The sequence below is a fragment of the Nilaparvata lugens genome, chromosome 9, assembly GCF_014356525.2.
Source record: "Nilaparvata lugens isolate BPH chromosome 9, ASM1435652v1, whole genome shotgun sequence".
In the NCBI taxonomy this organism is placed as follows: domain Eukaryota; kingdom Metazoa; phylum Arthropoda; class Insecta; order Hemiptera; family Delphacidae; genus Nilaparvata; species Nilaparvata lugens.
The window spans coordinates 40,701,388-40,726,387 of record NC_052512.1 but is presented as its reverse complement, the minus strand read 5'-3'; the positions used below and the strand labels follow the sequence as shown (position 1 = coordinate 40,726,387).

At 37.9% G+C, this 25,000-nt stretch overlaps 1 protein-coding gene across 1 annotated transcript in view; it reads left to right on the top strand.

The window, feature by feature from the left end:
* The window catches only part of LOC111062116 (semaphorin-2A), a 303,344-nt gene that overhangs the window by 247,098 nt on the left and 31,246 nt on the right, over nt 1-25,000 (top strand). Inside the window, exon 3 of the mRNA XM_039435336.1 lies at nt 18,873-18,924. Within this exon, the coding sequence (XP_039291270.1) occupies nt 18,873-18,924 (52 nt within the window). The remainder of the gene's footprint in view (nt 1-18,872; nt 18,925-25,000) is intronic.

Below are 25,000 nucleotides of genomic sequence, written 5' to 3'. Positions count from 1 at the left end.
ACTTCGCTCGGTCAACAAGTAGCCCTATACAGGAAAGAGATAAATAAGCTCTATAATTCCCATAATATACGCTCTATAATTCCCATAATATAAGCTCTAAAGTTCCCAAAATATTAGCTCTAATTCATGCTTACTCGGTCGGGCTAAGATTGTTCAAACATTTATAAATATAATTTTTACACAACATTTTTCGAAGTTTCAAATCATTCTATAGTCAATTAGATCTAAAAAAAATGATAAAAAGTACTTCGATTTTCAAATTTTTGTCCTGAATCCATTATTTCTATCCATTGTATGATCAACTCCTTCGTCTGCATCATATCGAAAATAGATCATTATTTGAGAAAGTCACATTGGGAGATTGGAGGAAATATTTCTCTGGCAATTCACCAGTCACATGAAACGAGGAAAATCACCTTGAGGAAAATCCTGGTTCATTGGAGCGCACACGCTTTCCCGCTTTTCACCAGCACACGCTTTTCTTCGGTCTCGACAGATCAGGAGCAAATAAGGATAAGGGATGGGGTAGGAGGAGGATGAAGGTGGAAGGAGGAGTGATGGGGAAGGAGGAGATAGAGAGGAAGAGGAGAATGGAAGATCTTCTCCTCCTCCTCTCCTCCTTCTTCGATCAGGAGCATATAAGGATAAGGGATGGTGAAGGAGTAGGAGATAGGGAGAAGGAGGAGCAAGGGGGAAAGAGGCGATAGGGAGGAGGAAGAGAATAGGAGATATTCTTCTCCTTCTCCTTTTTCACCCATTCCCCCCACTCTCTCCACTCTTCTTCAGCTTCTTTTTCTTCTTCTTTTTTCTTTTTCTTCTCCATCTTCTTCTTCTTCCTTTTTCCCCATTTCCCTCAGTCTTCTCCAGCTTCTTATTCTTCTTCTTCTTCTTTTTTCTTTTTCTTCTCCATCTTCTTCTTCTTCTCATTTTTTCCCCATTTCCCCTAGTCTTCTCCAGCTTCTTTTTCTTCTTCTTCTTCTTTTTTCTTCTTCTCCCCCTCCTTCTCCTTCTACTTCTTCTTCTTCTTCTTCTTCTTCTTCTTCTTCTTCTTCAGTCTTCCTCTTCTTCTTCTTCTACTTCTTCTTCTTCTTCAGTCTTCTTCTACTTCTTCTTATCCTTCTCCTTCACCTTCTTCTTCTTCTTCTTCTTCTTCTTCTCTTCTTCTCTTCTTCTTCTTCTTCTTCTTCTTCTTCACCATATTCTTTTTTCTTTTTCTTTTCCGTTACCTTCTTCTCTGCCTCCTTTTTCTCCTTCTTCTTTCTTCTTCTTTCACTCCTCCACCCCTTCTCATTTCCCTCCTGCTCATCCTCCTACTCATTGCCCCCACTCCTCCGTCTTCTCCCCGTCTTCCTCATCCTCCTCCTTCTCAAACCTCATCTCACCTCCCTAGAATTAGGAGAAGTAGGAACCATGGTGTAAGGGGGAAGGAGGAGAAAGTGAGAAGAAGGAGAAAGGGTGTTGGAGGAGGAAGTGTGAAGGAGGGGAAAAAGTGAAGTAGGAGAAAGGGTGAAGATGGAATAAGGGGGAAGGATATGAAGAAAAGGACAAGGTGGAGAAAGTGAGAAGAAGGAGAAAGGATGAAGAAGGTGAAAGGGAAATGAAGGAGAAACGGAGTAGGAGAAAAAAGGTTGAAGGAGGAGAAGGGGAACACGAGTAGAGAGGGGGGAGGACGAGGAAGTGAGATGGAGGAGAAATGAAGTTGGAGTAGAATAGGAGAACGAGGACAAAGAAAGAAGGAGAAGAAAGGGAGAACTATGACGAAGGGAGAAGGAGAAGAGAGTGAGAAGGAGGAGAAAGAGAGGAGGCGAAAGGAAGTGGTAAGAGTAAGGAAGGGGGAGTAAAAGAGAAGGAGAAGAAAAAAGAGAAGTAGGAAAGAGGGAGAAGCAGGAGATTGATTGATTGAGTACTTTATTGATGTAGATTACAATATATACTGGCTTATACACTTATATACAATAGCTTACAATACAGCAAAATTATAGATGAATTTACATAATATAGACTAAGAAAATAATCATTGAACTGTATATGATATGAAAAAGCAATTTGTAATATAATAACTATAGATAATTATATTGTTATGCATCTACGTAAATTGGCGGAGCTTTGGACATATCAATCTCGGAGAAAGAGAGAAGGAGAAGAAAGTAAGATGAGGGGGAAAAGAGAATTAGGAGAAAGGAAGAAAGATGAGTTAGGGAGTAGAAGGAGAAAGGGAGAATGAGAAAAAGGGGAAAAGGAGGAGGAAGGGAGAAGGAGAATAAGTGGAGAAGGAGGAGGAAGGGTGATGGAGAAGAAAGGAAGAAGGAGGAAAAAGGGAATGGGAGGAGCAAGTGAGAAGGAGGAGAAAAAGAGAAGTGGGGAAGTGGGGAAAAGGGAGTAGCAGGAGATAGAGTGACGTAGGAGAAAGTGACAAAGAGGGGAAAAAGAGAGTTACGAGAAGGAAAGAAAATGAGAAAGGGAGTAGGAGGTGTAAGGGAGAAGGAGAATAAGGGGTGAAGGAGGAGGAAGGGTGAAGGAGAAGAAAGGGAGAAGGAGCAAAAAGGGAATGGGAAGAGTAAGGAAGGAGGAGTAAGTGAGAAGGAGGAGAAAAAGAGAAGTAGGAAAGACGGAGAAGAAGATGAAAGGGAGAACGAGGACGAAGGGAGAAGGAGAAGAAAGGGAGAAGGAGGAAAAAGGAAATGGGAGGAGTAACGAAGGAGGAGAAAAAGAGAAGTAGAAGTCAAGGAAAAAGAGAAAAGTAGGAGAAAGTAAGAAAGAGGGGGAGAAGAGAGTTAGGGGTAAGGAAGAAAGATGAGTTAGGGAGTAGAAGGAGAAAGGGTGAAGGAGGATAAAGGGTGGAGGAGGAGGAAGAGAGAAAGAGAAAAAGTAGAAGAAATCAAAAAGACACATTTTTTGATGGAAAAGTGTCACCAAAAGCGAGTTTCATCTCAGCTCGACTGGAAAGTTGAAAATCAACCATGCAGTTCTTGGAAATTCGTCTGCACCTTTTCCTTGTCTGCTACTCCGTTTTCCTTATTTCCCTCTTCCTCTTTATTATCCCTCTTCTTTCTGTCCTGTTCTATGACAATCGTTGCTCTCTACCTCCAGATGTCTTCCCTCCTTTTCCACAAAAATAAGTTTTTTCGCGATTTTCTCGAAAACGGCTTCAATGATCTCGATCAAATCCATACCTATAGTGTGGTTCACGTTATAATAGCAGTGGATAAAGATAGGATAATAGCGATGCCGATTCTTTGCATTAATTTATTATATTTCTACACTGGTAAAAACATAATTGGCACCGTTGTGGACCTAGTAAAGGATAGTACCACCGGCTTTGTCGAATGATAGATAAGGATAGCAAAACCAAATTTGATCAAATACTGTCATTATAACGTGGACCTCACTATAGATGTCTGCCCTCCTATTTCTTCTTTTCCTCAAAAATAAGTTTTTCCGCTATTTTCTCGAAAACGGCTCCAACGACTTTGATCAAATTTATACCTAGATTAGTCATTGATAAGCTCTATCAACTGCCACAAGTCTCATATCTGTAAAAATTTCAGGAGCTCCGCCCCATCTATACAAAGTTTGATTTTAGTTTCTCAATTATCAGACTTCAAATGAAATTTAGACAAAAAATCTGGTGTGGCGCACTCACACAACTTTCCTTGCCATTATGAAAATTGATCGATCACCTGACGCTAGTGTTCACGCGCATTTCAAGTCTACTTATGAACAAAGATCTGAGCCAGCTGGTGAAGGACAATAACGCTGGAGACACACGAGGTCTGCTATCTCTTCATAGTGAATCATTTAATAGAATCAACAGTTGCCAATAGTTTGCAATTGGATAATCACATTTTCTCGAATTTCGAGCTTATTTTCAATTTAAGGTGAAAATGTTACTGAACATTAATTGCAGAGAATTTCATGCTCAATCTTTTCCACTCAAAATTTTTTGTTTAAATTTGTATCTGAAGCCTGATAATTGAGAATATAAAATCAAACATTGCATAGATGGGGCGGAGCTCCATCTGGCTCAAATCTTTGAATAGTAGACTTGAGATGCGCGGGAACACTAGCGTCAGTTGATCAATTTTCATAACGGCAAGCAAAGTTGTGTGAGTGCGCCACACCAGATTTTTTTCCTTTTATATTATTATCCTTGAAATGCAAAATTTCCAAAAACCTTGTATAAAAGTCGACGCGCAATTTAAAATGGACATACCTGTCAAATTTCATTAAAATCTATTACCGCGTTTCGCCGTAAATGCGCTACATAGAAACATTTGAACATTAAGAGAAATGCCAAACCGTCGACTTGAATCATAGACCTCACTTCGCTCGGTCAATTATATCGATTTCAAAAGGAAGCTTTCTGATGCATTTCACTCTCTCTCTCCGTAACCTTCTCACATTCTCTTTCCCAATATTTTCGCCGCTAAGGATGAGGATTCACTGCGCTCTGAGGATAGTGGAATGTCGGATTTGTGGTGGAAAATATGTGACATATCAACCCAGGGGGATAAAGGATCCAAAACCTGAAGGATTTTCTGAAATAATTGTTTTGCCGCCAGAGAAAGGATTCTGACACTGATCGATCTTTCTAATACTTTTTGATTTTGTGACTTTTTTCAATTCCTTTTGTCTCCTTCTTCTACTTTATCTTACACTCTTTCTCCACCTCTTCTCATCTTCCCACTCCTCGTTCTCATCCCCCTTCTCCTCCTCCTTCATCATCATTATATTCTTTTTCTTCTTTCTTCTTCTCCTTCTTGTCCTCCTCCTCCATCCCCTTCATCATCTCCTTCACTTTGTCCTCCTCCTTCTCTTTTTCTTCTTCTCCTTCTTCTGCATCTCCTCCTCCTCTTTGACCTCCTCCTCCTCTTTCTTCCCCATCATCACCACCTCTTCACCCTCCTCCTCCTCCTCCTCCTCCTCCTAATCGACCTCCTCCTCCTTCATCATCTTATGTTCCTCATCTCTTTTTCTTCTTCTTCTTCTTCTTCTTCTTCTTCTTCTTCTTCTTCTTCTTCTTCTCTTCTTCTTCTTCTTCTTCTTCATCATCTATTTCCTCTGCTGATCCTTCTTGTTCCTGTGTCCACCACTCTAATTGTATATAACATATAATGCTCACTATAGTGAGGTCCACGTTATAACGGCAGTATTTGATCAACTTTGGTTTTGATATCCTTGTCTATCATTCGACAAAGCAAGTAGTACTATCCTTTTCTTGCTCCACAACGATGCCAAATCTGTTTTTGACAATGTAGAAATATAATTAATTAATGGAGAGAATCGGCAACGCTGTTCTCCCATCTCAATCCACTGCCATTATAACGTGGACCTCACTATACATATATATAAAAGCGAAATGGCACTCACTCACTCACTGACTGACTCACTCACTCACTCACTCACTCACTCGCAGAACTAAAAATCTACCGGACCAAAAACGTTCAAATTTGGTAGGTATGTGCAGTTGGCCCTTTAGAGGCGCACTAAGAAATCTTTTGGCAATATTTTAACTCTAAGGGTTGTTTTTGAGGGTTTAAAGTTCGTCTTTTAACATGTATATTCTTCTTCTCCCAATCTCTTAATTATAATTGAAATTTCCATATCATATGTTACTATATAACTATAATCTAGATAGAGTACCTCTTCGAAACAGTTGTTAACTGGCAACTTAATTAATAATTTTGTCAGGTTGGCATTAAGTCGAGTTGACTTTGTTAGGTTGGCACCAAGTTGAAGATTTAAATGCATTTATCGCGGAAAAATTGATTGGGCACTGCTACTTCAATCCTGGGAATATTATATTACTAGCCGTCAGGCTCGCTTCGCTCGCCATATCCGTTTAGCCAGACGTTTAGTCCGGACCCCCGACTGGATTGTCCTAACATAATTATGATAAAAATGCTCAAATGAAAAATGCAGGCGAGCGAAGCGAGCCTGCTGATCTCATTCTTGGACGATCCAGTCGGGGGTCCAGGGGGCGGAGCCCCCTGGCTAGACGGATATGGCGAGCGAAGCGAGCCTGACGGCTAGTACAGTATATGGCCAACATCTTAAAGTTTGTTGAGGTGAACACAAGCAGATAGCAGCAGATGCATTGGCGCTGGTTTATGAAAGAAGAAGAAGAAGAAGAAGAAGAAGAAGAAGAAGAAGAAGAAGAAGAAGAAGAAGAAGAAGAAGATGATGAAATTGGAAGAAGAATGAGTGGGAGAGGAAGAGGGTGAGAAACAAGAAGAAGAAGAGAAAGGTGGAGGAAGAAGGATGAACGGTGGAGTGGGAGGAAGAGGAGAGGAGATATAAATGACGACAAGGAAGTGAGGAGGAGAAGGACGAGGAGGAGGCGGAGGGATGTGAAAAGTTAGTGGGAGTGATGTTAATTTTATTACGATTTTCAGCGGTTCATGTGAAAATGAGAATGACATTCATTATGAGAGAGTGAGAGCGAGCCTACCGCTGAGATTATTCCCAACTCAAACTTTAAATTTTGTTGTGACTTTTTGGATCCATTCTCCTTCTTCTTCCTCTTCCCCTTTCTCTTCTTCTTCTTGTTTCTCTCCCTCTTCCTCTCCCACTCATTCTTCTTTTCCAACTTCTTCTTGATGCAAAAAAAGAATGTGAAGAAGAAGAAGAGTTGGAGAAGAAGGAAGAGTAGGTTTATGGGGAGGAAAAGAAGAAGAAGAAGAAGAAGAAGAAGAAGAAAAAAGAAGAAGAAGATAATGTTGATGAAGATGAAGAAGAAGAAGAAGTAGTAGTATAAGAAGAAGAAGAATAAGAGGAAGAAGAAGGAGGAGGAACAGAAGAAGATGAGGAAGCAGAAGGTGAAGGAGAAGAAGAAGAAGAAGAAGATGAAGAAGAAGAAGGAGTAGTAGAAGTGGGAGAGCAAGAAGAAAAGAAGGTGGAAAAAAGGAGTGAGATAATGAAGTAAAAAAAAAGAAGTGAAAGCGATGAACAAGAAGAAGAGGGGGAGTTAGAAGAAATGGAGAAAGATTAAGAAGAAGAAGTAGAAGAAGAAGAGGAAGAAGAAGGAGGAGGAGCAGAAGAAGATGAAGCAGGAGGAGAAGAAGAAGAAAAAGAGGAACGAGGTGAGGAGAAAGAAAAAGAAGAAGAAGAAGAAGAAGAAGAAGAAGAAGAAGAAGAAGAATGAGATGAAGTGGAAGAAGAACTACTCAAAACAAACATCTTGGCATTGTCTTGTCAAGTATTTATCTTAGGCAACTACACTGTTTCATTATAAATATACATACGAATTAAACTATAGCTGCTTACGTCATGTGTTTCAGAAACTTGAATTTACTTCCTCCTTCTCTAATTAATTTTCTCTCGTATGAAAAACATTTCTCCTCTCAATTCTCATTTTCCATACGTTTTTCTTTCCCTGTTCTTCGTCTTTCTTGTTTCTTGTATTCAACCCATGGTGTGTATGTTACATTTCCCTTGGCCAGAGTGTATTCAGTGTCCAATATACACTGATTGAAAAACAAGTTTAACCCAAGGTCTGGAATTATTCAAGGCTGTACAAAAGCCTAAAACAACTTTTTTACAGGTAATTTTTTCAAAGTTCTTCGATTTGCAAACCATCAAATTATGAAAATAGAAAAGTTTTCTCAGGAATAATTTTTTTCCATCATTACTCTCAAGGTAATGATCGATTTTCGATCAGGCCCAGTCGATTTCAGCCCCAAAAAGATTTTTTTCTACAACTGCACGTAAAGAAAGAATTTACACACTCAATTCTCCTCGTAAAACAGCTTATTTCTGAGGAGAATCTACTTTTTCGCTCGATAACCATCCGCGCATGCGCAGTAGATTGACTTAATGCTCCCAAATCATTCGCGCATGCGCAGAAGAGTTTCTTTACGCTCCTTAATCAGCTGATTGTAAGCAGCTCGCCAAAAAGTCAGATCTTAACCTAAAAAGTCGGTAATTGTAGCTCCGCCGATATAAGTAATTTAACAGGTTTGGGCAGTCGTAGAAAAAATTTTGTATGTAATTCGCTCGTAATGCTTCTTTATCACTCTTGCAAGATTATCACGCTCCGCTTCGCGTCGCGTGATAACTGTTTTGCGCTAGCAATAAAGTCGCGCATTACGCTCTTAATACATAATTAACTATTTCAGCACCAGTCGATCTGCCCCAGTCTGGGGCAAATTTAAAGTCTACGGCAAGACTTTATTTTGTCCAATTTATTCAAGGGCAAGACTTGGGCAAGGAAAAAGGCAAAAAACTGCCCCAGTCGATCAGCGACTAGTCGCTCTATTGACTTGGTTGATATGAGCGACTAAAGTTCAAATTCTTGGGTCAGATCGTTTCAAATTTGGTAAGAGATGATTCTCGAATTTTTTAGGATAAATTAGTTTTGTCACTCATTCAATTTCAGCTATTTTACATGCATGAGATCAAGCCGGTAAACAGCTGATTGTAGAACAAATAAACATATTATTCTCATTACAAAAGTTCATACTAAAGTTAAATACTGGAGGGTTAAGTGTAAGAGAGGGCCGGCTGCGCCCTAACTTCGCCCTCCTAGGTTTTTAACCCTTAGTTGCACAATGGGTACCACAAGACCCAAACCATATTATCACATCTGCTCAACTCCAATTTAATTCTGCATCATTGGGATGTTGTTCCTTTTGATCCCCAAAGCATGGTAAACCAGCTAGTTCAAGAACTGTCCGCTAGAGTTCAGTTTTAATCAAAGTAGTACTCTTATTTTCTGTAGCTCTATGCATTAGGTGATCGAGTGAAACAGTTGATTTTGAAAGTGCTTGAAAAGTTATGAGAAGTTTGTGATTATTCGGGAAAAATATTGAGAGTTCATTATTGTCTGCTTTAATTTTATTTCTGACGTTAGTTGTTTGTAAATTTGAAGAATTGAATAGTTATCGATGAAAAACAGTTTGTTCTTCTGTACCCATTGTGCAGTCCGGTCACCGGTCAGACATGAATGAAGTTGCCAGGTTATGTTTGTAGGTTATGTGTCTTCTTGTGAACTGATAGCCTAAATACTGTGAATAAACTTATTTTTTGTCATCAATGGTGATCTATTGTGCCAACTTTTCTTAGTAAGACTTGAGGTGATATTATTTCAAATTTATTCTATAGTTTTCGTGTAGATTTTATTGTTCACACTGTAAGACTGTCATCCATAACATCACTAGGCTAGTGCAGTGAACATTTACTAAGTTGTGTGATGAAATTGAACGATTTTCTCTTATATTTTCCTGCAATATAAATTATTCATCATAATGTCAGATGACCAATATATATCAGAAGATCAATTATTAGCTGAATTAGAAAATGTTTTGGTTATCCACTCTTCAGTGAGGATGAGCTTGAAGAATCGGATGATGATGAAGGAACTACAATCAATTCTTCAAGCAGAGATATAAAAATTCCAAACTTAGCACACATTCCTGAATCATCTGACCTTCCTGCACCCCCTTCAAACTCACAATCTGAGATAGAACAGTCAGTAAGTCGATTGAATGTGGAACTATCACCAGGAATCAGAGAAGAAAATAATTATTCATCCATGAAAAGAAAAAAACCGCTAGAAGTCCTGAAACCACAACATGAAAATCTTTCATCAAAAAGGCCTACCCGTAATAAGCGATCCAGAAATAATGAAACCACATCAGATCAACACAGCAGCACAGAAGCACAGACTAGTACAACAGAAGACAATAGACAGATTTCTCATAAACCAGGTAAACCCACACGTAATTCCATATCAAGAAATGCTATTTGGAAAGTCAATTCACTTGAAAAAAAAGAAGAAATCAATTTCAGTGGCAGCTTAAAATTACCTGATGAAATTTTGTCATTAGAGACTCCATTACAGTTTTTCCAGTTTTTTTTCAATGATGAACTCTTAGATAGGATTTGTAATGAAACACATCTATATAGCATACAGCTTGACCCCAACAAGGCATTTCTATTAGACAAAACTCAATTGAGAAAGTTCTTAGGGATTTGTATTATAATGTCACTAGTGCGCTTGCCCAACACTCGTAGTTATTGGAATGCTACTCTTGGAAACAAAACTGTCATGGAGACAATGTGTGTAAAAACATTTGAAAGCATCAAGCGCTACCTACATTTCAATAATAATGCTATGGCTGTGAACAATCAAGATAGACTGCACAAAATAAGGCCAGTGCTTGATCATCTCAATGATAGGTTATCCCTTGTTCCTTTGGAAGAGTCACTCTCTATAGATGAACAAATGTGTGCGACTAAATGTAGACACTTTTTGAAACAATATATGCCTGCCAAGCCCCACAAATGGGGCTATAAACTTTTCATTTTGGCTGGTGTTAGTAGTTTTGCATATAAGATAGAAATTTATAGCGGCCTTGAAGATGATCCTCTACTCAGAGCACAACTAGGAGAACCAGACCTAGGGGCATGTGCTAATATTGTATTGAGAATGGCTAGGTCTATTCCAAATAATTGTCATTATAAGTTGTATTTTGATAATTATTATACAACTCTACCACTTCTTGTAGAATTGGAAAAAAGACAAATACATAGCCTGGGAACAGTCAGATGTAATCGTTTCCCAGGTCTCAAATTTTCAAGTGAAGCTGAGATGAAGAAGAAATCCAGAGGATATGCTGAAGAATGCTCTACTGAAATTGAAAATGTGACAATAACAGCAGTTCAATGGAAAGACAATAAAATTGTTACACTGGCATCATCCTTTGTTGGTGTAAATCCAAAATCAATTGTGTCGCGTTATGATAGGAAAGAACGTAAAACGGTGAATGTGGAATGCCCTCAAATAGTGTGTACCTATAATCGACATATGGGGGGAGTTGATTTACTAGATAGTCACATTGGACGATACCGGAACCGAATCAAAAGCAAGAAATGGTACTTTCGATTATTTTTTCACCTTCTAGATTTGACAGTAGTCAATTCTTGGTTGCTACAGAAGAGATGCTTCAAAGACAATAATATTAAAGCAAAAGCAAAATCATTGTCTGAATTTCGCACAGAGCTTGCTGTGTGTCTTTGCAGATATGGTGAGTCTATCACCTCTTCACGAGGCCGGCCAAGGAATGAAATAGAAGAGCAGATTCAGATGAAGAGGAGAAAAGGACCAACTACACCAGCACCGCCAAAAGACGTCCGTTTGGATCAAATAGGTCATTGGCCAGAATTTTGTGAGATTCGACAGCGATGTAAACTCCCGAATTGCAGCACAAAGACATTTTCAAAGTGCACAAAATGTAATGTCTACCTTTGTGTCAATAATAAGAAGAACTGTTTTTCAATTTACATAATAATTAATGATAAGAATAAAATAATGGAAACAGGAAAGACAGAAATACAGTAGGACTTTCATTCTTCATTTTTAGTAGGCTATATGGATTATCAAATTTGAATAAATAGCTATAAACTTCAATTTTTATAAACTACGATTTTTTATTATTATTATCATCATCATCATCATAAGCAATATCAAATTCCTCAACTAGACAAACTATGAATATGAGAAACAAGAGTGTAATAGTAACAAAACCATGTAAATAGTGTGCAAGCAGAAGATAACTGAGTATATGGCCCAACACCTCCATATGGGCAATGGGTCTCAGGAGACCCAAACCTTGTTTTGGACCAGTAAGGGTAAGTAAGATGAAAAAAAATTTTTTCTCTATTTTTTCCATTATTAATATGCTATATGGGGTATGACATATTTTTTTGAGAACAAAATTTTAAATTGTGCAATAAAGGGTTAATAAAGGCAGCTAATCAATCAATCAATCAATCATACTCTACTGTAAGAAAATCATATGTTTTCTTTACAGAAAAGTATGTTTCCTAGCTATGAAATAGGAACAGCAAAACTGCTACAAAAAGAGCTCTAGGTGAATGTTTTGTCAATGACAATCAAGAAATTCCCTGATTCCGATTTTGTAAACTAGGTTATGTTCATAGAATGCATGTAGTAACATCAGCAAAAGCAGGTAATGTTCTCTGTTTTCCAATTTTTCTTCTTTAGATTATAATAACAAAAAATAGTGTACGTTACTTGGACGTGAATGTCTTTTGCAGTGCTCGAATGAAATTCTAGTCTTGGCTAACGCCTCGACTAGAAACATCATTCTCGCCTGCAAAAGGCTTCTTCCCATCCTTGTGACATAAGATACTATTATCAAATATTCAAAACCACTAGGTAACCTGTGCTTCGCAAGGATTCAATTGAAAACTTGATAAACTGAAATCCTTGACGTAATGAAATCTTGAAACAAATAAAATTCTGAAAATATCAATTTTTGTGAAAGTTTTTGAATTTACCAAGATTGACCAAAATATCTAAACTAGAAGTTATGTTTGGTCATTTTCGCCACACTGCACAGAAAGCAGCTGTTTTCCAGTCCCTACGTAGATCTAAAAGACATTGTTTGCAGACGACTCTTGTCTGACGTAAGAAACTGGTTTCTTTCCTTTCCGGCCGAGGCCGGAAAGAGTACGCTTTCCGGCTACTCCGCTACCCTCCCCCCTCATCAAACATTCTTATTCAATTTATTATTCTTATACAGCTGATGCCAAAAAGTTAGGCGGCTTCATAGGTCACATGGTGTAACCTACTCACATCTGATGCAATGCATCTATTTATTGTCTCTTTTGATTTGAAAATCATCACCTAAGCCAAGCTAGATGACAACTCTACTTGACAACATCAGCTGTTGGAACGCACAAGAGACCCACGAAACCGCCTAACTTTTTGGTGTCAGCTATACCTGTAGTATGGCGAAAATATCGTACGCGACTCTTCCAGAAAGGTGTTTACAGTATTCGCATAACATATCCTCATACCGTAAACACTAACTTCCTGTGCTTGTAGCGTAATATACTATTTCAGTAAATTGAATACTCATCTAGTGAATTGGATATTAACGGCTCTCCAAATCTCAGAAGTTCATCCCACACGGGGAGGTGAAAATCCCCACTCTAAACATAACACAGAAAACTCACCTGGCGATACCGTCATAAATTTATCCTCTGTCATAAATGAGCTTTCCAATGCCACTAGAGGAAAGCTTCCGTCTAACTTTCCCATTAGAATCGCGCGCGAAAACTGACAGATATGGCGCCAAAACTACACTTGGCGCCATAATGACACACGCGTACCAACCGTATCGCTTGTGTCATCCGCACTTTTCAGGTTGGCGAAACTTTTCGAGATCAAATTAGTGCGCTAACTTTTGCGCGCGAAATCTGTCACTAACTTTCAAGCGGCAGAAATTTTGCAGTTGATTTTTACTCAGGTGGTCATGTGCAAATCCTGTGAATAATTATTATAAACTAGGTTATCATCTCCATACATATATAGCTTCATATTTATATTTATACTTCACCGGTACATATTTATATCTGTTAGTAACTCGAGCTTTACCATGTATTTGAGGGATAAATATATGTAATAACACAAACAAAATAAGTAATATTTACTTCCTCAATGGTAACATACAGGGTGAGTCATATGTATATGACGGGTTCTACTTCAATAAGTTGTAGACTGTTGTAGATATAATACTGTAACTTTCAGTATAAGTTTTTGTCAAATACTCTACCTTTTGACGTACAACTGAATTTCAACCCCTCATAAGGGGTGACTTAGGGGTTGTAACTTGAATATTATAAAATGTAAACACCTTTTGTGTGGTACATAATTTAAAAAGCATTATTGGAAGAAAAAAGATGCATCGAAAAAATGTTCTATGATACTTGTATCCAAAATGGCGGCTGATTGAAGTTTTAGTTTTTGAAGAAATAATTGATAAAGTTCAATCAGCCGCCTTTTCGGATGAAAGTATCATAGCACATTTCAATTGATATCATATGTGTTGTTATAGAAAGGCATTTGAAAAAATGATGTACCACACAATAGGTGTATACATTTAAAATATTCGAGTGACAATCCCTTAGTCACCCCCTTATGAGGGGTTGAAATTCAGTTGTACGTCAAATGGTAGAGTTTTTGACCAATAACTTATCCTGGAAGTGACAGTATTATATCTACAACCGTCTCCATTTATTGAAAGGTTCTAAAACATTATTATGACTCACTCCTATAAGCAGTAGTATAGGAATGTATGATAGGAATAAGTTTGTCAGAAAAGTCGTGTATGTGAAGCATAACTTATAACAACGTGACTACCATTATTATACGACTTCTCAACACATTTCACCTTCTTCCTGGATTTTATTCTCAATCCTCTTCTTATTCTTATTCTTATTCTTCTTCTACTCCTCTTTCTTCTTCTTCTCCTCCTTCTCCTTCTTCTTCTTCTTCTTCATCACCATCTCCTCCTCCTTCTTTTTCTCCTTCTTCTTCATTTTCTCCTTCTCCTTCTTCTTCTCCTCCTTCTTCTTCTCCTTCTTCCTCTTCTTCTCCTTTTTCACCTCCTTCTACTCCCCCACCACCTTCTTCATCTTCTTCTTCTTCTTCTCCTGCCTTCTTTTTCTTCTTCTTCTTCTCCTTCTTCTTCTTCTTGTTATTCTCCTCCTTCTTCTTACTCTCCCTCTCCCTCTTATTCTCTTTGGTAGAGAGTTAGTGGGGAGGATATTTTTAATATTCTTTCCGAAGAATGGACATTGATATGTCCAAAGCTCCGCCAATTTATGTAGATTCATTACAATATAATATCTATAGTTATTATATTACAATTACTTTTCATATCATATTACAGTTCAATAATTATTTTCTTAGTCTATATTATGTAAATTCATCTATAATTTTGCTGTATTGTAAGCTATTGTATATAAGTGTATAAGCCAGTATATATTGTAATCTACATAAATAAAGTACTCAATCAATCAATCAATCTCCTCCTCCCTCTACTTCTTCAACTCCTACTTCTTCTTCATCTCCTTCTTCTGCTCCTACTCCGATTGGCTAACGTGGAATTGATCACAATTGAAATTTAACCGGCTTTTGTGCGATCGGGACATAGAGATTTACCTGGAATACCTGAACAATTCCGTTATAGCTGACTTACTCTTGAACCGGAGTTGATAATCTAGGACTAGGAGTTTGTTAATCTAGGGTGATTGGTTTATCAAAGCAGCGGAGCAATTAGAGCAAGTGCAACCATAATACCTATAATACCTATAATACCCATAATACCTATAATACCTATAATACCCATATACCTATAATACCTGTAAGGCAGAGAGCATTAGCACCAGATAGACGAGCTTAGAAACGGGTTGCGTAGCGGAGAGATTATAACAAGCTGTGGTAGAAACAGGAAGGAGTGGGAGAATCAGAAGAAGAAATAGAACAGGAAGTGGAAGAAGGAGAGGTGGGAGAAGAATGAGAAGGAGAACAAGGATAAGAAGGAAAAGAAGAAGAACAACAATATTATAACAAGGAGTAGTCAAGGATAGATTAGCGGCAGGACATCGAAGTAGTTTTACCAATGATAATCAGGAGGACAGAAGTGGAAGAAGAGGAAGAAGAGGAAGAAAAAACGTAAAGAAGGGAGGGTAAGATAAAGAGAGTTAGCGGAGCTGAATATGCTATGCTTATAATTTTTACTTTCCTTGCCCTATTACCATAGGTAAGGAAAGTATTGCTTTCCAAAAAAAATTAAGGTACCCCAATATCTAAATTTATATACGTTTCAAGGTCCCCTGAGTCCAAAAAACTGGTTTTTGGGTATTGGTCTGTGTGTGTGTGTGTGTGTGTGTGTGTGTGTGTGTGTGTATGAAAGTACGTGCGTCTGTGTACACGATATCTCATCTCCCAATTAATGGAATTACTTGAAATTTGAAACTTGAAGTCCTTACGCTATAAGGATCCGACACGAACAATTTCGATCAAATGCAATAATTCAACTTGACGGCTAAAATGGCAAAAATGTTGTCAAAAACAGGGTTTTTTGCGATTTTTTCGAAAACGGCTCCAACGATTTTGATCAAATTCATACCTAAATTATAGTCATTGATAAGCTCTATCAAGTGCCACAAGTCCCATATCTGTAAAAATTTCAGGAGCACCGCCCCATCTATGCAAAGTTTGATTTTAGATTCTCAATTATCAGGCTTCAGATACAATTTAAACGAAAAAATTCAAATTGAAAAGATTGAGCATGAAAATCTCTACAATTAATGTTCAGTAACATTTTCACCTCAAATTGAAAATAAGCTCGAAATTCGAGAAAATGTTATTATTCCATTGCAAACTGTTGGCAACTGTTAATTCTATTAAATCATTCACTATGAAAAGATAGCAGACTTCGTGTGTCTGCAGCGCTATTGTCCTGTCATCATCTGGCTCAGATCTAGTAGACTTGAGATGCGCGGGAACACTAGCGTCAGTTGCTCAATTTTCATAACGGCATGGAAAGTTGTGTGAGTGCGCCACACCAGATTTTTAAGCATTTCTTCTCCTTTTTTCCATCTTCCTATCCTGTCTTCTCCTCCCATTCCTCCTCCTCCTCCTCCTCCCACTCCTCCTCCTCCTCCTCCTTCTACTTCGTCTCCTTCTTCTTCTTCTATTTCTTCTTCTCCTTCTTCTTCTCTTTTTCTTCCTTCTCCTCCCTCTTCCGAAGAACCGCGATGTAGTAATATATAATGGTTTGCCCCGGTTGCAATAGGTGTTATATGCCACCCTATCCCAATGATTGGAGTTCAGCTGTATATCACTGATCTGGTGAACAGTATATCTGTATCTATGATAGCTTTACGCCCCTCATAGGTGCCTGGTATACCTATACTGGGACCCCTCATAGCCCTGGGTAGCAGACGGTGGGTAACTTTTCACCTTTGCAAATCAATTTTAGCACCCTGCAAATTTTCTCATTCCAAGAGATATCCTCTCCTCTCCACTAGTCCTACATTCTCCTCTACCTTTTTTCGCCTCCTCAAAATCTATGTGCAATTTCGTTTTCAATGCTTGTAAATCTTGCGACAGCCGAACCTATGCTACGGTACCTGCACATTTTATTTTGTTCTTCTTCTTCCTCTACTGTCTCTTCCTCTAGTGTCTTCTATTTCTTCTTCTTCTTCTTCTTCTTCTCTTTTTTCTTCTCCTTTTTTATTCTTCTCCTTCTATATCTTCTGTATCTTTCCATAAGCAACAGATGCTCAGTATTGTGTATATTTTTCAGTATTGTGTATTTTCGCCACACTGCACAGAAAGCAGCAGCTTTCCAGTCCCTACCTAGATCTGAAAGACATTTTTTGCAGACGACTCTCGTCTGACGTCAGAACAGGTTTCTTCCCGGCCTAGGCTGGAAAGGGCCGGAAAGAGTACCCTTTCCAGCCGCTAACATGGAACTAACAAAGGTTATCAAAAAACAGCTGAACAAAAAACTTTTCATTATTTGTGTTCATTATTCAATAATTAAAACATTCATAATAATATCATCTTATTGTCATTTGAAAGAATAAAAAAGTATAAACTCAACCTCCCACATAATGCAATATCATCTTTTAGGTTATTTAGACAAATCAGAATAAAAAATAAAAATACTTTGACAATTTCCTGATATTCAGATTACCTCAGATTTGCTAGAGCAACAACTATTCTATTCATATATATATAATATATATATATATATATATTGTTTATTTTTGTGTGTGGCGAAAAATAGAGTTCACACCATGAACAAAATGTTTTTTCTACAACTGTGCGTAAGAAAGAATTTACACACTCAATTCTCCTCGTAAAACAGCTTATTTCTGAGGAGAATCTACTTTTTCGCTCGCTAACCATTCGCGCATGCGCAATAGATTTACGCTCACAAATCATTCGCGCATGCACAGAAGAGTTTCTTTATGCTCCCTAATAAGCTGATTGTAAGCAGCTCGCCAAAAAGTCAGATCTTAACCTAAAAAGTAGGTAATTGTAACTACGCCGATATAAGTAAATTTAACAGGTTTGGGTAGTTGTAGAAAAAATTTTGTATGTAGTTTGCATGTAATGCTTCTTTATCGCTCTTGCAAAATTATCACGCTCCGCTTCCCGTCACGTGATAACTATTTCGCGCATTATGCTCTTAATACATAAATAGCTATTCCGGCTCTCAATCTTTTCTAGTCCTCGGCCTACGGCCTTGGACTTGAAAACCGATTTCGAGCCAGAAAAATCTCATTTTCTGCTCTAGGTGCGAAATATACTATTTCGCCACACTGCACAGAAACCAGCTGTTTTCCAGTCCCTACCTAGATCTGAAAGACCTTGTTTGCAGACGACGTCAGAAAAGGGTTTCTTTTCCGGTCTAGGCCAGAAAGTTGTCTCTTTCCAGCCGCTCATGGAAGTATTTAATTAGTCATCCGCTAGATCGGGCGAGTGTCCACATTCATCATCAGCTGAAGTCGCCATGAAATTCAGTTCCAGTTTCGAATCAAACTAATTCAGCATTCGCTTCACAACCAGTTTTATTCAATTATTTATTGTTGATTAGTGCATTCCGAATTTTCAAAAATGCTTGAAGATGACTGTGGTATTCCAAGTGAAATTTTAAAAGAATCTTAAATCCTGACTGCAAATCTTCTACCACTAAAATCAAGAGATAGGTACAATAGCTTAACGAGTATTCTTTTTTGTATTCTTTATTTTTTTGTCAGCAATACCTGTAGTGTGGCGAAAAATATCGTTCGCACCACGGGCAAAAATGTTTTTCCAGCTCTCAATCTTTTCTAGTCCTCGGCCTACGGCCTCGGACTTGAAAACCGATTCCGATCCGGAAAAATCTCATTTTCTGCTCTAGGTGCGAAATATACTATTTTCTTTCTAACTGTTTCTCCTCCATTCTGTTTTCTGTTCACTCTCCAGCTGAGAATGAGGCTATTTTCAAGTTATAATTCAAGATGTCTGATGGAAGTATTAATTGATTTTTCATCTTTTCCAGGGACAAAGTGTTCAGACTGAACCTGAGCAATATCAGCCATTCCAACTGCGAGGTGAGGACAACTTCTATTTTATTATTTATCTTTCGCCTCATCTGAATACAGCAAAAATACATGAAAATACTGATCTATATATTTATGAAAATACTGATCTATATATTTATGAAAATACTAATTTTATCAGTCAGCAATACCATAGAGAAACAATAGCGTAAGTAGATATCCCATGGTATAGGGCGTTTATATGTCGCAACTTCTACTGTTATCTCAAGTCGATTAGTATAGATTATTGAAGATTTCTACTGTTTTGGCCGGGTAAGTGTGTATGAACGGCATAATATGAGAGACTACCGCCGTCACACACCTTTTTGGGAAAGAAATACGTGGACTATCAGCTTGAGTTAACAGTAAAAGTTGCGACATAAACGCCCTATACCATGGGATATCTACTTATGCTATCGTTCCTCTAAGGCATACGCCTGTTGTGCCTCCTCATATAACTGTTAAAATAATTGTACGAGTGAGAAAATGAATAAATAAATATAAACTATGAATTCAAACTTTCGTTACAAATTTTCTATGCTTTTACACTCCAGAGCAAAGCTCGGTACCCCGATATTCTTCTCGTATACAACACGTTGCCTTCAAGAAGATACAAAAGAGCATCTGTTGCTAATGGAAAGATACACTGAAGCTCTTTGTGTATCTTTTCGGATACAGAACGTTGCCTTTGAGAAGATACAAAATAGCATCTGTTGCTTATGGAAAGATACATTGAAGCTTCTTGTGTATCTTTTTGGATGCAACACTCTGCTATTGAGAAGATACAGAAGAGCATCTGTTGCTAATGGAAAGATCCATTAAAGCTCCTTGTGTATCTTTTCAGATACAGAACGTTGCCTATGAGAAGATACAGAAGAGCATCTGTTGCTTATGGAAAGATACATTAAAGCTCCTTGTGTATCGTTTCGGATGCAACACATTGCTTTCGAGAGGATACAAAACAGCATCTGTTGCTAATGGAAAGATACATTAAAGCTTCTTGTGTATCATCTCGGACACAATACGTTGCTTTTCAGAAGATAAAAGAGCATCTGTTGCTAATGGAAAGATACATTAAAGCTTCTTGTGTATTATCTCGGACACAACACGTTGCTTTTCAGAAGATACAAAAGAGAATCTGTTGCTTATGGAAAGATACATTGAAGCTTCTTGTGTATCATCTCGGATGCAACACGTTGCTTTTAGAAGATACAGAAGAGCATCTGTTTCTTATGAAAAGATACATTAAAGCTTCTTGTGTATCATCTCGGATGCAACACGTTGCTATTGAGAAGATACATAAGAGAATCTGTTGCTCATGGAAAGATACATTAAAGCTTCTTGTTTATCTTTTCGTATGCAACAAGTTTCTATTGAGAAGATACAGAAGAGCATCTGTTGCTTATGGAAAGATACATTGAAGCTTCTTGTGTATCTTTTCGGACACAACACGTTGCTTTTCAGAAGATATAAAAGAGCATCTGTAGTTTATGGGACGATACATTAAAGCTTCTTGTGTATCATCTCGGACACAAGACTTTGCTTTTCAGAAGATACAAAAGAGAATCTTTTGCTTATGGTAAGATATATTAAAGCTTCTTGTGTATCATCTCGGACACAACACGTTGCTTTTCAGAAGATACAAAAGAGCATCTGTTGCTTATGGAAAGATACATTAAAGCTTCTTGTGTATCATCTCGGACACAACACGTTGCTTTTCAGAAGATACAAAAGAGAATCTGTTGCTCATGGAAAGATACATTGAAGCTTCTTGTGTATCTTCACGGATGCAACACGTTGCTATTGAGAAGATACAAAAGAGAATCTGTTGCTCATGGAAAGATACATTAAAGCTTCTTGTGTATCTTCTTGGATACAGAACGTTGCCTTTGGGAAGATACAAAAGAGCATCTGTTGCTAATGGAAAGATACATTAAAGCTTCTTGTGTATCATCTCGGACACAACACTTTGGTTTTGAGAAGATACAAAAGAGCATCTGTTGCTTATGGAAAGATACATTAAAGCTTCTTGCGTATCTTCTCGGATGCAACACGTTGCTTTTAGAAGATACAAAAGAGCATCTGTTGCTTATAGAAAGATACATTGAAGCTTCTTGTGTATCTTCTCGGATGCAAACGTTGCTATTTAGAAGATACAGAAGATCATCTGTTGCTCATGGAAATATACATTGAAGCTTTATGTGTATCTTCTCGGATGCAACACGTTGCTATTGAGAAGATACAAAATAGCATCTGTTGCTAATGGAAAGATACATTAAAGCTCCTTGTGTATCTTTTCGGATTCAGAACGTTGCCTTTGAGAAGATACAAAAGAGCTTCTGTTGCTAATGGAAAGATACATTTTCAAAAATGTTGGATGTTTTTGAACGGGTAGTATTTTAGTCTAGTGGCCCACCGCCGATAGGTAAAGCGGTCGGATTGTAAGTGTCTGGATAGTTTGTTGAAGTAAGAGATACTGTAACTATTCTAGGAGGCAGTGGAGTATTGGTGCGGAATAATAGACAAGTGCTAGACACTTAAATATACACTTAAGTTCAGCAGGCACTTGAAAACTCCCAGCAACTCACCTCACCACTTAGAGGAAACTGAAATAGTGTGAAATGCACTCCCAGACTTGTCTATTAGCTCCAACCACCTCTCATTCCAATTTCACAATGTAGTATTCTTATTTTCCTCCTTCTTCTCTCTGTCACTGGTAGAGAGTCTCTGATAGAGAGTCTCTGTCTGGTAGAGAGTTAGTGGGGAGGATATTTTTAATATTCTTTCCGAAGAATGGACATTGATATGTCCAAAGCTCCGCCAATTTATGTACATGCATAACAATATAATTATTATCTATTGTTACTATATTACCTTTCGGTAGTGAGTTAGTGGGGAGGATATTTTTAATATTCTTTCCAAAGAATGGACATTGATATGTCCAAAGCTCCGCCAATTTATGTAGATGCATAACAATTTAATTATCTATAGTTATTATATTACAAATTACTTTCTCATATCATATACAGTTCAATAATTATTTTCTTAGTCTCTATTATCAAATTCATCTATAATTTTGCTGTATTGTAAGCTATTGTATATGAGTGTATAAGCCAGTATATATTGTAATCTACATAAATAAAGTACTCAATCAATCAATCTTATGGCCAAGTGCAGAAGGGTTGGTATCCTTGATACCCCCTCTGAGAATGGACTTCTTAAGGTCCAAACTTCACCGTTTCATGTGAAAATATTACAGTAGTACCTTAACTTTTGCATATTTCATCACTTTCCTAGCTTAATATTATTGTACAACTCATCAGTATAATCTGATTCACCATGTTATTGACCGAGCGAAGTGAGGTCTAAGATTCAAGTCGACGGTTTGGCATTTCTCTTAATGTTTAAATGTTTATATGTTTATATGTTGCGCATTTACGGCGAAACGCGGTAATAGATTTTCATGAAATTTGACAGGTATTTTCCTTTCAAATTGCGCGTCGACGTCATATACAAGTTTTTTGGAAATTTTGCATTTCAAGGACAATATAAAAGGAAAAAGGAGCCTCCTTCATACGCAATATTAGAGTAAAAAATCAGACTATAGAATTTCATCATAATCAGCTGACAAGTGATTACACAGATGTGTGGAGAAGCCATCTATTGCTGTATTTCCATAAGGTCTATAGTTTCTATCAGGTACTTGTGGATGAGAATACTGCGTGAAGTCTACTGTTCACGGAACTACAGTACTTCAGATATGGAAATACAAAGTATATCTAAAAATCTGGTGTGGCGCACTCACACAACTTTCCTTGCCGTTATGAAAATATATCACCTGACGCTAGTGTACACGCGCATCTCAAGTTTACTATTCAAAGATCTAAGTCAGCTGGTGGCAGGACAATAATGCTGGAGACACACGAAGTGTTCTATCTCTTCATAGTGAATGATTTAATAGAATCAACAGTTGCCAACAGTTAGAAATTGAAATAATAACATTTTCTCGAATATCGAGCATATTTTGAATTTTAGATGAAAATGTTGTTGAACATAAATTGGAGAGATTTTCATGCTCTATCTTTCCCACTTGGAATTTTTTGTTTAAATTGTATCTGAAGCCTGATAATCGGGAATCCAAAATCACACTTTGAATAGATGGGGCGGAGCTCCTGAAATTTTTTCAGATATGGGACTTTGGCAGTTGATAGAGCTTATCAATTACTATTTTAGGTATGATTTTGATCAAAATCGTTGGAGCCATTTTCGAGAAAATCGCGAAAAACCCTGTTTTTGACAACATTTTCGCCATTTTAGCCGTCATCTTGAATCGCATTTGATCGAAATTGTTCGTGTCAGATCCTTATATTGTAAGGACCTTACGTTCCAAATTTCAAGTCATTCCGTTAATTGGGAGATGAGATCTCGTTGTACACCGACGCACATACACTCATACACACAACACACACCACACACACACACACACACACCACCACACACACCACACACCCACACACCACACACACACCCACACACACCCCTACACCACCACACACACACACACACACACACACAACACACACACACACACACACACACACACACACACACCCACACACTACAGACCATACCCAAAAAACACTTTTTTGGACTCAGGGACCTTGAAACGTGAGAAAATTAAGAAATTGGGGTACCTTAATTTTTTTTTTCGGAAAGCGCTACTTCCTTACCTATGGTAAGAGGGCGAGGAAAGAAAAATCAGACTATAGAAATATTCATCATAAATCAGCTGACAAGTGATTACACAGATGTGTGGAGAAGCCAGTCTATTGCTGTATTTCCATAAGGTCTATAGTTTCAATCAGGTACTTGTGGATGAGAATACTGCGTGAGTTCTACTGTTCACAGAACTACTAGTAATCTAAAGTTTCTACTCGGCTGACGCCTCGACTAGAAACATCATTCTCGCCTGCAAAAGGCCCCTTCCCGTCCTTGTGACGTAAGATACTATAACCGGCTTTTGTTCAACCGGGACTTATTTTTTCAGATATGGAAAAACAAAGTATATCTGAAAATTTGGAAACCATAAACTACAGTAAGCATACATTCTTAGCACATCTTCATTGTTCATAAACCGTATTTCAGAGTCGAATGTGGACCTAGGCGTATTAACATGAAATAAAGGAAGATTATTCCACTTGGATGCCACGGAACATATTTTTATGGCCGATGGGGTTATGGGTGATTCGGTGTTATAGGTTAAACGAAAAAAGTCCTTTCTGAGAAGGATCTGATCCTTGGGGTCCTGAAGTGGAGGAAAGAAATAGAGCGCTCTCAGGAAAGAGAGAGGACAGTGTAGCCGATATTGAATTTATTAACTCTGTCCAAAGATAAAGTTGCAGTTTAACGCTTCTCTGAGTCGAGAAGACGATGTTTCTCCTCTTGTTCTTCTTTCCCTCCTCCTCCTGCTTCTTCTCCCTCTTCTTTCCCTTCTCCTTTTTTGTTTTTTTTTTGCTCTTATTCTTCTCCCACTCCTCCTTCTTCTACTTCTCCTCCTGCTTCTCCTTCTCCTTCTCCTCCCGCTTCTTCTCCTTCTTTTGTTTTTTTGCTCTTATTCTTCTACAACTCCTCCTTCTTCTTCTTCACCGCCTTCTTCTTCCCACTTCTGCACCTTCTTCTTCTTCTTCTTCTTCTTCTTCTTCTTCTTCTTCTTCTTCTTCTCTTCTTCTTCTTCTTCTTCTTCTTCTTCCTTCTTCTTCTTCTTCTTCTACTTCTCCTCCTGCTTCTTCTTCTCTCTCCCTTCTCCTTCTTTTGTTTTATTTGCTCTAATTTCTCTCCCACTCCAACTTCTTCTTCTTCTCCTTTCATTTTTTCTTCTTCTCTCCCTTCTCATCCTTGTGTTTTTTTGGATCTTATTCTTCTCCTTAACAAAGAATGATTCAAGTTTAAGCAGGAAAGTTTATGAGTGATGAGGTTGTGTGTGAATGCACTCGATAAATTGAAGACATAAGTTGAAATGACTTCTGGAAAACTTTCTGAGGCATGACAACTCGGACTCACAGTGCTGGTGCAATCAAACGGCTTCTCC